We start from the raw sequence: 16,428 nt of genomic DNA, 5'->3' as shown, positions 1-16,428 counted from the left end.
AGCCACCTGGGAGGCTGAGGCAGGAGAATCCCATGAACCCCATAGTTTGAGGTTGTAGGGAGCTGTGATGATGCCACTGCATTCTAGCCAAGGCCCAGAGTGGGACCCTATCTCAAAAAAAGCCCAAAAAACAAAACAAAAAAAAGATTGACTCTTAAAAGAAGAATTGCTGGAGCAAAGGGCACGTGTGCTTCAGCTTTTGGCCGACGCAGTCTGGTTGGCCTCCCTGAAGTCCATGCCAGTGGGAAGTCCAGCAGGAGCTCACACGCTGCTGCTTCTCACTCTTCCTGAGTGGCAAGTTTGCCTCTTACTGCGTTCCTTTAACGCTGGAGGAGCCCAGCTGAAAACAAGCCTCCTCATGACACTGATACTAGCAGTGTAGATGTGGCCTCGGTTACGTGTAATTCTGGAGACTGATGAAAACTCTGAGGTGTCCCAGCAGTCTCGTTATTTACAGGCAAGATTCCTGAAGGGAAGCTTGTCTCCTTAGGACATTTCCTGATACTGATTTACCCTAGCGATTCCCCAGTTTAGAGAGTTTTTGAAAATGAGGATATGATTTAAATACCACTAGAGTAACTTAACAAAGGGATATCCCAGTCTGTGTAAGGGTGAAGGAGGCCCCCAGTTCGTGGGGGATAGTTGAGCTGGTTGCCTCTGGGAAGTTGGGGAAACTCCTGGGGCGGCTCACCGGGAGCCCTCCCAAGACACATCCTTCCAGGCATGCAGAGAGCTGCAGTGTGGGGCGAGGTGTGGTGGGCTGGGCACTTCCTCCTGTGACTCACCGTGAGTCTGAACCGGGTGCTCAAGCTAGAATAGCTCTCTAGGCCCCTTCTCAGACTTCACCCCTCCCTTGCCTTTCAGATTTCCTTTCTCCTGAGGCCCTGCTTCAGGGAAATGGTTATCACAGTAAAGTCAACACTTGTGTTTGTACAGTCTCTCCTGCTTTCAGCAGCTTTTTCACACTTTACTTACTTAATCTTCACCTCTACCTTGTGAGCTGGGAGAAGGCAGGTATTACCAGCATCCCTGTTCTGTAAAGTCAGGTCAGACGAGCATTCCTGGATTGTGTCTAAGGGGGAAACTTACAGCTATTTGCTTGCATGCTTCTTTTTCCTTCTCTTGCTTTCTTCATCCCTTCCTTCCTCTGTCTTTTATTTCCTTTCTCTTTTTCTCTTTCCTTCTCTCTCTGTTATTATACTTACTCTTGAATATGAAGGTGAAACTCATTTGTCTGCTGCTTCCCTCTCACCGGAGCTGGTTGAGAAAGAAACTAAGTTATACCTGCCTTTGTGAGCGGAAAGTGTTTTGGTAGAGGCCAGGTGTGGTGGCTCACGCCTATAATCCTAGCACTCTGGGAGGCCGAGGCAGGTGGATTGCCTGAGCTCAGGAGTTTAAGACCAGCTTGAGCAAGAGTAAAACCCAACTCTACTAAAAATAGAAAAACCAGCTGGGCTTTGTGGTGGGCACCTGTAGTTCTCCCAGCTACTCCGGAGGCTGAGGCAAGAGTATCACTTGATCCAAGAGTTTGAGGTTGCTATGAGCTATGATGACACTGTGGCATTCTACCCAGGGTGACAGAGTGAGACTATATCTCAAAAAAAAAAAAAAGGGGGGGGGTTTCAGTAGATAGGCTAGCTTTATTCTCATACTAACTTGTCCTTATAGTTTTTTCTTTTTTCTTTGTGGTTGGGAGAAGGAAGAAAACTTAGGCAATGCATGACAGGTGACATGGCCCAGAAGGAGTCATGGGGTGGAGATCAGATGCTTTGATTACTGGTGCCTCCCTCAAAAGTGTAATAATAGGAGAAATATTATGAACATGTTACAAGTGTTTAAGAAGAGAGTTGCTTCTTGAAAGTACACGATTCCAGCTCTTTCTTTACCTCATGTCTTCCGTGAACCAACTCCTAGGGGTGTGTCCTCTGGGCAATGAGGGAGCAGTGAGCTGCTTAGGGACGGAACTGGTTTGACAGTAGGCCACGTATCAAAAACCCCATTGTCAGTGTAGGGAGGATGATTGTTATGAAATCTTTAGAAACTATCCTAAATGCTAATTTGGGTATCTGGATGACACACTGCTGTGTTACCTAAGAGCATAGTCTGAATTATTTTTCCTATTTAGGTAACCAGAGCAGACAAAGATCTACACAGAAATATCCGGCGGCTCATTCAGGCGGAGTGCCAGAAACCAAACCGTAAGTGGTGCAAGGTACAAGTGACACCCGGGTGCCCTGGAAGGGGGTGCTCCCTCCCAGAGGGCACTGATGGGAGGAGAGTCAGGAGACTTGGGGCTTTTCCCGGCAGTGACCTAGAAAGAGGACGGTCAGGAGGTCCCTCTCTGAGCCTCTCTGAAGTGAATGCTAGGGTAGCACACTTGTTCTGACCTTGGCTTCTTGTAAGATTCAACCCTGGAGCTTTTGTAATCATGCAGAGCTCCCCGCCCCTCGTGGGGGGTGGGGGTGCTGAATCTGCACACAGGGGACGGGGAGGTGGGTAGGCAGGTAAACTCAAGTGGTTCTGATACAGTGAGGTAAGCCACCACTCTGGGACTTGTTGACATCTTTCTGGTTCTCGTGTTCTCTCTGATTTGTGTTACTTCTTATTTCTTGTTTTCCCCTTTTCTTTGGACACAAACCTGACATGTCCCTCCCTCCCAACGTGAAAGCCTTTCAGTGTTGGGTTGGTTCTAGACATTAAGCTTATGAATGCTGGGATTCATGCATCTTGGAAACTGAGAATTTGCGGAAGAAATGGTTTAGAAATGGTTTTAGTGGGGTTAGTTTGCCCCCTAGTGGTTAGATACTGGAACTGTAGCTTGTCTGATGACATTACCATTTTCACACTAGTTAGAAGGAGAAAGTATTAGTTCTATCTTAAACCCCATGTAAACTGATCAGTCTTAAAGATGACGTTTCATAGTCTACCTTTTATAAACATAAGCTAATAACAAGTGTTGGAAAGTTTTGCTAACGATCCCAGGTACCCTGGTCTGCAGAGAAGTCCACGTGCAGTTCTACTGGCCCATACATCCCTGGAGCCTGGACCTGTGCCCGGCTGAGTCAGTGGGTGAAGCTGGGCCAGGTCTCTAGCCCTGGTGTTTATGGTATGCAGCTCTATTTAGCCTTTAAGAACCAATGAGGTCAGATCCCAGAGTTGTGTGACAAGTGTTAAAAATAAACTCAAAGGAATCTATTATTTTAATGCAAGTGAATGAACTCTGTCACTTTGTTCAGAAAATTAGAACAAGTATCCTTTAGTTAAGTGGAATGCCTGTCTGTCCACAGCTGAAGGAGCTTTGAAAGCAGTGCAATGTGGGATTGCTCAGCTAAGAAGGGCTCAGATAATGTTCCCAAGATAACATCCTAGTCCCAGGTACCCTGGCCAGATGCTTTCTTTTTTTTTTAATTTGAGATAGTCTTGTTCTCTACCTAGGCTAGAGTACAGTGGCCTCAGCCTAGCTCACTACAGCCTCAAACTCCTGGGCTCAAGCGATCCTTCTGCCTCAGCCTCCTGAGTAGCTGGGACTACCATGCCAGGCTAATTTTCTATTTCTTGTAGAGACATCTTGCTCTTGTTCAGAGAGGAAAGAGGCTAATCTTGTTCAGGCTAGTCTCCAACTCCTGGCCTCAAGCGATCCTCCCTCCTCAGCCTCCCAAAGTGTTAGGATTATAGGCATTTGGCGTTTCCTAGATGCTTATTTTTTGTTCTGCAGTTCATAACAGAATATATTGAAGCCTAGGGCTGGTGAAGCAAATGAAAAGAATTCACACTTATTTTTTAGGAGGACCTAACAACTTAGGTGACAGGAGGGCCTCTAAAAGTGGCAGGTTTTGCATCCACCCACAGGCCAGCTCCTGCTTCAGTGAGTGACAGGCTCTGCCAGCCAGCATGTGTATGGAGCCTTGAAAAGCTACAAGCCAATCACCTGCCACTAACTACCTCCCAGGAGCTGCGTTCTGGAGCCTGAGTAACTGAGAGTGCTCATAAGAAAAACCTCATAAGAATTATCCTGGAATCTGCTGTTACTATTCTTCGTAATGCTGTAACTTGTGGCCTTTCCAGTTAATCTGAATAATATGCGCACATCATAAAAAGTCAAATAGTGCGGAAATACACACAGAAGAGGCAGGCTCCCTCCAGTGCTGAGCCCCAGGCTCCGTGTCCTCTCTCCAAAGACAGGGGTTGTTACTCCTTTCCTGCATGTCCTCCTAGAGGTGTTATATGCACTCACACACATATTTGTATTATTCATCCTTTTTAGAAAGCAATGCATATTGTCCCACACCTTGTATTTTGGATCTAACATTGGCTCCTGGAGGTCATTTGGCAACAGTCTCATTAGTCCTATAGAGTATCCTGTTACATGTGTAGGTAGGTATTTAACCCTTGATCTAACCATTCCTACTGGGCTTTTCATTCATTTCTAACCTTTCCACAAAATATAGCATTGGGTTTTTCCTTGTAGAAGGACTTGAAATCTTTAGTTATTATGAGTGTCTTAGCAAAAGCTAAACCTACCATAATGAAAGGATTATGAACATCAAGCCCAGTTTAAGTCCCCGAAGGATTAATATCTGTCTAAGACACTGTGTCACCCACTACTGTCTATAGACAGGCAATGTGGCATGGTGAGGAGCTGGGCTCTGCAGCCTCCTTGCCTGGATTCCAATCCTGCTCTGACACTTCGCAGTTGTGTAACCTTAGGCAATTCTGTGTCTTGGGTTCTTTTTATGCTAAATAGGGATAGTAATAGTATCTACTGGGGATGGGTTGATTGGGGAAGTAAACAACTTAGTGTTTATAAAGTTAGAAGAATACTTAGCATGTAATTAAGGCTACAAAGAAGAAAGGGTTAAATAAAAGTGAAGTGCTGTAGCCTAATGACACAGGTGGTAGCCCTTAACTTTCTAACCTGAGTTCGGAAGGCTCCCTATCTACTTAATATTGATCTGGAAAGAAGGTGTTTCAGATAGAATCCTTGTGTGAATTTTGCTCTATTATTGTTGGGCTAAAGTTAAAAAAAAAAAATCTGAATTTTGGCTTTATGTATAGATACAACAATGGCAAATTATCCAAAAAGAAAGGGTTCTGCATTGAAGGTACCTTTTTCTCCTCAGCTTTTTATTCTGAAAATCTTTCAACCTATAGAAAAATTTAAAAAATCAGTACAATAAACACTCATGTACCCTTCACCTGAATTCACTAGACACTTCAGCCTGTGTTTTCTGGGCATAGAGACATTCTCTTATACGATCACCAAATCATTTCACACCTCAGGAAATGAACATTTGATGGGTGGGTTCTAAAATGGCAGCATTTCATTAGATGATAACTTTATATGCCTGTAGCATTTCAAAAAGCTCACATGTATGTGGCTTAAATTCATTTTACTTCCCTCAGAGCTGGATTGTATTACTGAATACTGTATGCCACTGCTCACATTGGAATAATTTTTTTAACTTATGACAATTTATTTAAAAGACTATTAAAGCAATTCCCTAACCTTTTATAGGTACAGTAGTAGATTACATGTGAAGTTTATCTGAATATGATTAGGGTGTTTGGATTTCTGGTGGAGGGATGGGAAAAAAGAAGCTATATGCAAATGCAGCTGGAAAAATAGAAGGCACAGCTGTCATTGTTTTTTGAGGTACATTTTAAGATAACTGTGGCTGCAAGGCGAGTATTTCTCAGTAAAGCATGCTTCGGCTGTGGGCTGGTTCCAGAGGGGTTGAGTGGTCTTCTTGCACTAACCTCTGGGGAACTGCTTGCTGGCTTTTACTATTTATACTATTTTCTAATAATTTCTCATCTAAAGAAGAGTCTAAGTTCCTATTGCCCCTGTGACTGCAAGGTCACTTTTGAACAGCTTCACAGACAACCCTTAGACAGCAGAACAGCCTTTTTGAAGAAACAGTCAAAGGCCTCAGGAACAGTCAGTATCCTGCTTAGGGCCCTTGTGTGGCTGTAAGTCCCCTAGAGTTCTGCACCAGAGCATCAGGCCTCACAAAGACTATGGTTAGGGGGACACCAAACCCAGCCCCAGCCAAAAACTGCAAAAAAAAAAAAAAAAAAAGACTGGTTAAAAGCCAAGCAGCGCTGAAATTCCTGGTGCTCTTTTCTGCTCTGTGTGGCCAGTGTGTCTGGAGACTTTCGCTGTCACCAGGGCATTGCCCCTTGCTACTTGCCCTTTCCTCCTGGTGAGTCTTTTCTGCTCAGGAAGGGCTGAAGCGCCTTCCCTTTCTTTTTTTTTTGGCCAGGGCTGGGTTTGAACCCACCACCTCCGGCATATGGGGCTGACACCCTACTCCTTTGAGCCACAGGCGCCGCCCACCTCCCCTTCGTTTTTTAGAGACAGGGCCTCACTCTGTCACCCAGCTGGAGTGCAGTAGTGTGATTATAGTTCATTGCAGCCTCAAATTCCTGGGATCACTCAGTCCTCCCGCCTCGGCCTCTTGAGGAGCTGGGACTATAGGCATGTGCCACCACATCTGGGTAATGCTTTTCATTTTTTTTAGACAGAATCTCACTGTGATGAAGACATAAAACCCACCTAAACCTACCCTGTGAAGGAGGTGGTTTTATTCCCATGAACAACTTGGACCCCGTTGTAGAGCCAGAACTTGAAGTCAGGTCTGATGGACTCCAGTGGCAGCCGTCTGTCCACCACGCTGTATTTTCTCCTCCTTGCTCAGTGCTCCACACATTTGTGGTGTTCAGGAAGTGGGTGTTGAAATGTGGAGACCAACAGTCTCAGCAGGGTGGTGTAGTGAGCAAGTGAAGCCACTAGAGGTCAGAATACAGCAAATCTTCCTCAGCCCTAGGCCCTCCCTGCTCCCCAGAGCCCAGAACATCAGGTTTAGGGATGCTCTGGCCTGCCCAGGGCTGCAAAGGTACACCAGATCTTGAACCATGCTTTGCCCTACACCGCAGTACCACTCTGAGCACCTTCCAGGAGCCTAAATTATTTTTTCATCTGAAAATAACATTCAGTGGTTGTGTAGAGCATCTTTTGTGTGCCAGGTGCTGGGTGTGTGACAGAGAAAGGACATGCCTGGCCCTGCCTTGGGGCTTTAACTGTGAAAACTGGGGAGGGCTTGCTTTTAGTATTGAGGTTTGACTTTGACTCAGAAATACATTTTAGCATACATCCTGATATATTATATAATTCTAATATATAATATATACAGAGGGTGCCCAAAAAAAGTATACACATTTTTAAAAAAGGCAAAAAATTATACTAAAAGTATAATACTCAGTATATACCAATAACAAAAGATGAATACAAGTCATGTTTGAACACCTCTTACAATTGTAGAAGCCAAACATGCCTTGAGTATTAATTACAATGTTTGCAGTTTTTTCCTTTCTTAAAATGTGTATACATTTTTGGTACCCTCTGGATATATGAAGTAAAGTTTCACAAAAGAATACTTACCCAATCATAATGCAATATATTCTATAATTTTCTATTCTGGTCTATTTTAGTCTGTTTGGTAAGAAAAAGAATGCTAATCACTAGTCCCAGCTACTCGGGAGGCTGAGGCAAGAGAATCACTTAAGCCCAGGAGTTGGAGGTTGCTGTGAGCTGTGTGAGGCCACGGCACTCTACAGAGGGCCATAAAGTGAGACTCTTTCTCTACAAAAAAAAAAAAAGAATGCTAATCACAACCCACAAAAATTGATTTCATGATCCCCCTAGGGTCACAACCCCTGACTACTGCTGCTCTACCTAATTGATCTCAACTGCCCAACAAGTTGGGAACTAAGCCCAAACTTTTATCATTGTTTGCCAGATAGTCTTAGTTTTGGGTAGAGGGTAAAAGGTTACTAGACCAGAGCCTTCACAGGTAAGACTTCTTGGAGCCCAGAAAGGGAGGAAGGAGAACAGCCCAAGGTCAGAATCCCTTCCCACCATGGCAGCCCCATCAGGTCAGGATTTACAGGAAAGAATACAGATGGGGTGGCAAACCAGCTCTGCTGTGAGTCTCAAGGGGACGCCCTCCAGGGAAGCTGGAGGTTTAGCTCTGAATACGTGGACTTAACATGTGTAATTGCACTAGAGAAAAGCTTATCGACACTAAAAATCTATTAGGTTGTGGATATAAAATCATTGATGGGAAATCCTTCGAAGTTGAAGGTCAAAGTCCCTGAGCCAGCAGGTCCCTGTTGCTATGATGACATATGGGACCTGAAAACAGGTTATTTTTTTTTATTTTTGTGATGATCAAGACCAGTGTGTCTCAGACTTTAATGCGCATCAGAATCATCTGAGGATCTTGTTAAAATGCAGGTGCCAATTCAGGAGGTGTGGCACGAGGGGACAGAAAAGAGTCTGACACTTATGTACATGCTCCACCTGCCTTTTTTCCACAGACATAGAGAAGGGCTGCCACTTCCTGCACATCTTGGCCTGTGCTCGCCTGAGTGTCCTCCCGGGCCTGAGTGAGGCTGTGCTGCGGCAGGTTCTGGAGCTCCTGGAGGACCAGAGTGACATCGTCAGCACAATGGAGCACCACTACATGGCGTTCTAAGCAGAGGCCCGCAGACAGCACACGCGGACAAGGAAGATGAGATGGCTCTTATTTCAAACATCACACAGGGGGTTAGATGTCTGAAGGCAGTTTCCTCATGATAAATTGCAAAATGCAGTCATTCAGGGAATGGGATTTGACATCAGTGCTATTGACTGCCTTCTACTTGCTATATCCCTGGAAGACAGTGACAGATCTCAACGTGACGTACAAGAAAACCCTCCCTGTGGACCTGGCTGGACTGGCCATCACTGACAGCAGAATGGGGAGGACATGGTGTTGGCAGCTTCCTCGGCATGTGCGTGTGGAGGCTAGACTGGCGGAGGGACAGCGCAGACACAGGCCCACAGGCTGCAGGAACTGAGGCACACACTGCCAGATCACATGATTGTAAACTTTTTTTTTTTTTTTTTTTTTTTTTTGTAGAGACAGAGTCTCACATACCACCCTCAGGTAGAGTGCCGTGGCATCACACAGCTCACAGCAACCTCTAACTCTTGGGCTTACACGATTCTCTTGCTTCAGCCTCCCGAGCAGCTGGGACTACAGGCGCCCGCCACAACGCCCAGCTATTTTTTTGTTGCAGTTTGGCCAGGGCTGGGTTTGAACCCGCCACCCTCGGCATATGGGGCCGGCGCCCTACTCACTGAGCCACGGGCGCCGCCCGATTGTAAACTTTTTAAAACCATAGGTCATCAGACATTTCTGTGGGCCTCCCCTCAGGGTTGAGAATTGGTGTAAGGAAGTACACCCCGGAAGAGTGTCACTTGCCTACAGTTTCTGTGGCTAACACAGCGAGGCCCATAGCCCAGGGTGAGGTCCTTTATAGACTTACCAGGGACAGAAATAAACAGGGATCCAAGGCCTGGCCCTGGGTTTGTCATTTTCCTTTTATTTCCCTCTGAATCAAAAGTTGTCTCGGTACATTTCCCTGCACTTAAGAGGCGTGTGACTGAGCACATCATCCCTCAGTGTCCTTGGAGATCACAAAGGCTGTCAGCCAACCTCCTGCCAGGCAGTAGATGTTATTTTCAAGGTTGCCGCTGAGTGTGCAGGACATGCTGACACCATCCAGACGAAGACTCAGTAGGTGCCCAGACAGGTGATGGAGTCATGCTTTTGCTCGGAATGACAAGGTAAAGGAAAAACATCTGAGGTATGTAGTAGACTTGTTCTAACAGCAAAATGACAGATCCAGCCAGCGAAAATAAATGGTGGGGAAAGATTTGGAGTTAATTACAGTCATTTACAGAAGGCACGTTTCACAGAAGACTCTGTCTCTGCTGCGTTTACTCTTGATGTAGTAGACATCAGGCTCGCTGGCAGTTCTGTGGGCCTGGAGAGCTGCTCCCTTCTGCATGGAAATGGGATGGTTTTTCCACTCCGAAGTCAACTGCAGCTCAGTGTGACAGGATTACTTCCTGTCAGAGACTTTTCTGATGACCTAAACCTTCGCTGGTTTCTAACAGTGACTATGCAGACAGCTGCCCTGTGTCTTCCCTGAGTTCAGAGAGCCCTGGAGAATAGGGTCTGCCTGGAATGGTGTCCTGGCCATTCTTCCTTGAGGTCAGGAGCTGCTCCATATTGAAAATATCTTTGAGTAGTGGAGCTGCCCAGGAAGGAGTCTAGAATCAATGTGAAAAGGGCATATCCTTGTACGCAGCAACTCCACTCCTGGGGGTGGTCATCTCAAGGAGTCAGCACACAAGTTGTGGAAGGACAATTGCACACAACACCCATTGCCAAGTAATCTAGAATTCTATAACTGGGGAGAACATATATCTATATGGGAAAAGTTAATTATGGTTCATGTGAAATGCTATGCAGTCTCTAAAATGATGGAGCAAACAGATAGTATTGTCCTTCGCACTAAATTTGTGTTCCCAACTAATAACGGGGTGTCCCAGAGGTCGTTGTACCTACATACATGGGGAAAGAGGGAAGTTGTAGCTAAATGTATCTTTATTTACGAAATATTTATTACAAAGTATTTACAGAATATTTTTCTATATGTTATATAAATATTTAAAAATACATGTAAAATAAAATATGAGCTTATTAATTTTCCTGTGTTTGGTGACCTTTGGGACACCCTGTATAGTGAAAAGGAAACCAAGTTATAGATCTGCTTATATAGTATAAAACTGTCAATCTGAAGTTCCCTATGTGTGTGTGTCTATATCTACAGAGTGTTTCTGTATATACATCTTTATAATGTAGCATGTGTGTACACAAACACAAAGTTACCTGCTCCCCTGTCCGCAGAAATATTTTCTGCACTTAGCTTTCAGGACACTGCACTCTTTCCAGCCTTCCTTGCTCCATGCTCCACCTCCTGAGGGCTCAGGGCTTAGGCCCTGGCCCAGACGTCTATTCTCTCTGGCTTGCTTCCTTGGAGGTCTCAGCCAGCCTCATGGGTCATACCATCTTTGTGCTGTCACCCTCCCCATCTCACATCCAGATGAGGCCTCTCCCCTGAGCTGCAGGCCCCTGTATCCTACTTCTGCTGGTATCTCCACTCGGGGGTCTGATAGATCCAACAGGCCCAGTGCCAGGCTCCAGTCACCCCTGACCCCAGACTTGCTCCTGGATTTTTCCCTGTTTCAGGAAAAGGCAATTCCATTTTCTGTTTGCTCAGGCATCAATCCATCAACTCCTTTTTTTCTTTCATACCTCACCACCAGTCTGTCTACAGATCATCTTGGCCCTACTTTAAAAATATTTCTACAATCTAGCCATGCATGATGGCACATGCTAGGTATTTGAGAGGCTGAGGTGAGAAAATCACTTGAGCCCAGGAGTTTGAGTCCAGCTTGGGCAACATAGCCAGACTCCCATCTCTAATACAAAATTAAAATTAGAAAACATTTCTAGGCTCAGCGCCCATAGCACAGTGGTTATGGCACCAGCCACGTTACACCGAGGGTGGTGGGTTTGAACCTGGCCTGGGCCAGCTAAACAGTAATGATAACTGCAACAAAAAAAATAGCCAGGGGTTGTGGCGGGCACCTGTAGTCCCAGCTACTTGGGAGGCTGAGACAAGAGAATTACTTAAGCCCGAGAATTTGAGGGTGCTGTGAGCTGTGATACCACAGCACTCTACCGAAGGCAACATAGTGAGACTCTGTCTCAAAGTAACAACAAAAAACATTTCTAAGAAGAATCTAACTCTTCTCCCTCCCCCGCCTCCCACCCCCACTCGGAGTATCACAGTCACCTCCTGACAATCTTCCCTGCTTCTGTCTAGCCCCTCGTGGAACGTTGTCTGTGTGGCAGCCACAGCCATCCAGTTGTCTCCCATGCTCGGGGGTGGGGCCAGGCAGGGTGAGCAGGGCAGCGCTCTGCCCTCCTGCCGCGCCCTGCTCCTCACCTCCCTCCCTGGGGGCCTGTGCACCTACATGTTCTTTTCACATAACCATGTGATGTTCCTTCCTCTCCCCTTTCTTTCGGGTCTTTAATGTCACCTCTCAGTGAGGCTGGCCCTCATTCCTCCAGCTGATTGTAACCCAGCTCTTCTCCCTCTTCCCAGAACCCCCTTCCCGCCTAATTTCCCTCCACAGTACTCGTTCCTGGTAACACACTCCATAGGTTTCTTACTTGCCCTATTTATTTTCTGTCTCCCCCATAGAAAAGAATACTCCGTAAGGGCAGAATTTTGTTTCTTTCTGTGTCCCCGGCCCCTAACTGTGCCTGGCACATTTTTCAAGCAGTATCCCTGCTGTGCGTGTGTCTGGCTGCCTTCCAGCTGCTGGGCTCTGCCTCCTTCCTGGGCCTTTCTTTGACACCTTAGAAAGCTGTGCCGGCTGGAAGCACGCAGTATTCACCCTGGGAGCAGCCTGAGCCAGTGGCACCTGGGGTGTGAATACTTAGCTCTCTGCCCTTGCCAGTGTGACACTGCTAAGGCACGGGGTCTACCCTTCTCCAGAGTTTCTCTGTGAGATGAAGAGCCGTCCTCCCAGAGTCGCAGCTAACTTGGCAATGGCCAGCCTGGCCCTCCCTGAGGTACCCGCCTTGCTCCCCGTTACTGTTTGCTGCACCTTCTCATGCGTCTCTCGTTTTCCAGTCTTTGTCTCGGGGTCAGCTTCTGGGTGAACACAAGTTAACACCATTGTTGAGGGCGGTGCCTGTGGCTCAAAGGAATAGGGCGCCGGTCCCATATGCCGGAGGTGGCAGGTTCAAACCCAGCCCCAGCCAAAAAATGCACTTTAAAAAAAAAATAAATTAACACCGTTGTCACAAATATGCTTGGGAAATGCTGTATGAATAATGATACACATAAAACAGATTGCTAGAAATGCTCACCAAAGTAACACACCTCTTGCCTCTGGAGGGTAAGATCTCAAGTGCTTTTTAAACTACATGCCTAGACGTTGGTTTTTTATAATTAGTAAGTATCATTTCTATAAAATTTGTAAAGCTGTTTGTCACGGCCCACCCCATACTCACATAACCTGAATGGTAAGGAAACCAGGAATAAGGCAGGCCTCTTCTGCAGTAATACCGGGACTCTGAGATGACAGAGGAGCACTTGGGGAACTCGGGGGTAACCACAGCTGGGTCACTGCTTGTTACTGAAGACCAGCCAGCAGGTGGTCCTGAAAGGGAGGAAACAGCAAATGTTCTCCAGCTCTTTCGGCGTACACATGTTTTGGGAGGTCTGAACCCCATGTACAGTTTATGTAGGCAAGGTGACAAGTAGTGCTACTGTCCGGTCAGCGCTTTGTTGGAATATCTGTGATTGTCCCCATCTGGTCAGCTCCCAGTGCTGCTCATCCCCGGGAGACACTGCTTGCTCATTATGTTCCCGTCTGATGACGTGCCAGGACACTGACCGGGAGAAAGACGAGTGGAAAGAAGTCTGCTCAAGGATGAGCAACCCAAGACTTGGTGCCAAGGACTGAAACCAAGCTAACTGGTAATTTTCCGTGGGCAAAAGCATCTACAGTTTCTCATTAGTGTGGTTTCTTCTCCCCTACCCCAAGTGGCCTCGACAACATTTGCCCTTTCTTTCCTTACTACATTTATGTGATACAGGCACATTGGAAGGACACGAGGCTTGCTGGAGATGCTGGCAGCAGGCCCTGGGGAAAGCAGGCCCGTCCTGAAGGGAAGTGGTTCCTATCTGCATGTTGCTCTCCTGGGGGAGGAGGCAGGCTCTAAATGTGAGTCTAAACACCCATGTAAGAAGGTTTTCCTTGTCATCTGGGGTTTTAAACACATTCAGTCTGTTTTTATCAAACTTTTACAATCTATCATCTGCTAACCTCTATTGCACTTATTAAATAAACCCAAACAGGTAAGTCACAGCATAGCACAAGGTTCTGTGTTCACAATTCTACAATAAACCCCCAAATCCTAAAGAGGCTCAAGTCACTCCCATATGTCAAATTAAAATGATAGGTTTTTGCTGTGCACAGTGGCTCACACCTATAATTCTAGCACTCTGGAAGGCTGAGGCAGGTGAACTATTTGAGCTCGGGAGTTGGAGACCAGCCTGAGCAAGAGTGAGACCCTGACTCTACTAAAAATAGAAAAAGTGAGGCAAGAGAATTGCTTGAGCCCAAGAGTTTGAGGTTGCTGGTGCTAACACCGCAGCACTCTACCCAGGATCACAGAGTGAGATTCTGTCTCAAAAAAAATTAAAATGAAATGATAGGTTTTCATTTTGGAATATAAAGAGGAATTTTGTAGACCACATAAAAGCTCTTTTTGGATGAGACAGTAAATTACTGTCCCATTAATTCAGACTGATTTGGTAAAGGTTTGTGTGAATTGGTGAAAAATCTGGATTTTAAATTGTGCTGTTTTATTACTTTGGTTTTTCTACTTTTTATTACTACCAGTGGTCCTTATTAAATCTGAATTACCATGCAGAAACAGGTTTCTGCTCTTAGGGAGTCTACTTTAATGAATAAGAAGTAATTGTGGGGCAGCGTCTGTGGCTCAAAGGGGTAGGGCACCGGTCCCATATGCCAGAGGTGGCGGGTTCAAACCCAGCCCCAGCCAAAAATAATAAGAAAAAAAAAAGAAGTAATTGTGCATCGTTTATTATTATCCAGTATCATTTAATTATTAGGTATTTATCATTTAATACTTAAGTGATTTAAAAGTAGTTGAACACAAGAAAGTTGAAAACATATCCACACAAAAACCATGTACATGTGTTCATGGCAAGATTACTCCTCACAACCAAGAAGTGGAAACAACCCAAATGTCTGCCAACTGATGAGTGGATAAACAAAAGGTGAGCTATCCATACGATGGAGTATTATTCATCCATGGAAGGAATGAAGTATTGATAGCCACAGCCTGATGAGCCTTGAAGGCATTGTGGTAGGTGCAAGAAGCTAGACAGAAAGGGACACATGTGCAATTCCATCTGTATGAATGTTCAGAAAATAGGCAAGTTCATAGAGATGAAGAGTAGCTGAGCATTGCCAGGCCTGGGGTGGGTGGGAACTGGTTGGTAAATCCTTTTTGGGATGATGTAAATGTTCTAGAATTCAATAGTGGCAATGTTTGCCCAACTCCGTGAACATACTCAAAACCACTGAACTATTGGTAGGTTGGGATTCCTCACATCATGGTGGCTGGACTTCCAGGGCAGGCACTCCAAGAGAGAGCGAGAGCCACATGGAAGCCATAAGGCCATTTTTGCATAGCCCCAGAAGCCACAGCATTCTGATGATTGAGGCTGTCACAAAGTCCCACTCAGGGTCAAGAGAACGAGATAAACGTGTCCTCTAATGAGGAGTAATGAAGTTCTGGAAGGGTATGTAGGACTGGGAATATTGCCCTGGCCATTTTGGAAAATACAATCTCTTACAGACATCTTTCAACTTTTACATAAATACAGCATCATTCTTTTAAAGAGATACTTGTTTTAATGCTAAAAGTACAAAGAAAGGGGGCGGGGAAATTGCCCCTTAGATCAGGGACTGTAACTTTTTAGAATGTATGTATATTGTTAGGAAAAATAACCATGTCAGCAATATTTTGTGTATCCTGCCAGAGAAAAGAATATCAGCATTTTATATGTTCCTTTTTTTATTTAATATTATATCGTGGAGGGATTTTTTTCTTAGCATGCAAGATTGACCACATTCTTTTAAATGGTGACATAATTCCATCGTAGTGCTGTCCTATAGTGTATTTAATCCCTACTGAAACATTTAACTGGTTTCTGGTTTGTTTCTATTGCAGACAATTATGCAGGAAACATCCTGCATGTACATTGTACATTTTTTTCTTGGTATACAATTTTTAGTATATTTGTATGGAAAATTTTTAGTAATGGAACTGCTAGGAGAAAGGGCATGAGCATTGAAAATTTTGCATAGACATTGGCAAATTACCCCCTAAAATACTGATGCATGGTTACTCTTATCAATGATTTACGAGTCTACTGTTTGCTCCCAAGTTCATCCACACTTATCCATATTTTAATCTATGTCCACCTGATAGGTGAAAATGATTTCAGGTTTAGGTTTACATTTATATTTATTTAGTATACATGTCTGTTCAACGTGGGCACCTTTAGACGGACAATGTTCTGGCCTGGAAAGTAGCCATTGCTTCCAACAGGGGCTGAGGATGGCCCGTCACATGTTCTAGCCCTGGTATCAGGTGCAAAACCAGCCCAGGGCCCAGCCTCTGAGGTCCTACTTAATACACAGCTGGGATAAAAATCCTGAAGAACTCAAAACTCAAATCTCAACTTACTACTTAACTTCAAGTGCTTGATCATATGCCTGCCCAAATATTATATATAATAATGTAATAAGGCAGTGATCTTTTAAAAACCGATTGCCATATATATATATTTTTCTTTTTCGAGACAGAGTCTCATTTTTTCACCCTCGGTAGTTCACATAGTCATAGTTCACAGCAA

At 45.1% G+C, this 16,428-nt stretch overlaps 1 protein-coding gene and 1 long non-coding RNA gene across 6 annotated transcripts in view; both read left to right on the top strand.

Moving 5' to 3' along the window:
* Positions 1-8,658, top strand: part of STN1 (STN1 subunit of CST complex) — a 102,656-nt gene extending 93,998 nt beyond the window's left edge. For 3 of the 4 annotated variants that reach the window (XM_053583158.1, XM_053583156.1, XM_053583155.1), the window contains exons 9-10: positions 2,126-2,198; positions 8,380-8,658. In XM_053583158.1, the coding sequence (XP_053439133.1) occupies positions 2,126-2,198; positions 8,380-8,537 (231 nt within the window). In that variant the 3' untranslated portion in view covers positions 8,538-8,658. Of the gene's footprint in view, positions 1-2,125; positions 2,199-2,982; positions 3,107-8,379 lie in introns of all 4 variants that reach the window. The other variant, XM_053583159.1, reaches the window with a different exon arrangement.
* Positions 8,659-9,000: 342 nt separating this feature from the next.
* Positions 9,001-16,428, top strand: part of LOC128582261 (uncharacterized) — a 46,412-nt gene continuing 38,984 nt past the window's right edge. For both annotated transcript variants that reach the window (XR_008379015.1, XR_008379014.1), the window contains exons 1-2: positions 9,001-13,452; positions 13,572-13,699. This is a non-coding gene — a long non-coding RNA (uncharacterized LOC128582261). The remainder of the gene's footprint in view (positions 13,453-13,571; positions 13,700-16,428) is intronic.

Source organism: Nycticebus coucang, chromosome 3, assembly GCF_027406575.1.
Source record: "Nycticebus coucang isolate mNycCou1 chromosome 3, mNycCou1.pri, whole genome shotgun sequence".
NCBI lineage: Eukaryota > Metazoa > Chordata > Mammalia > Primates > Lorisidae > Nycticebus > Nycticebus coucang.
This window is presented reverse-complemented; position numbering and strand designations above follow the sequence as displayed.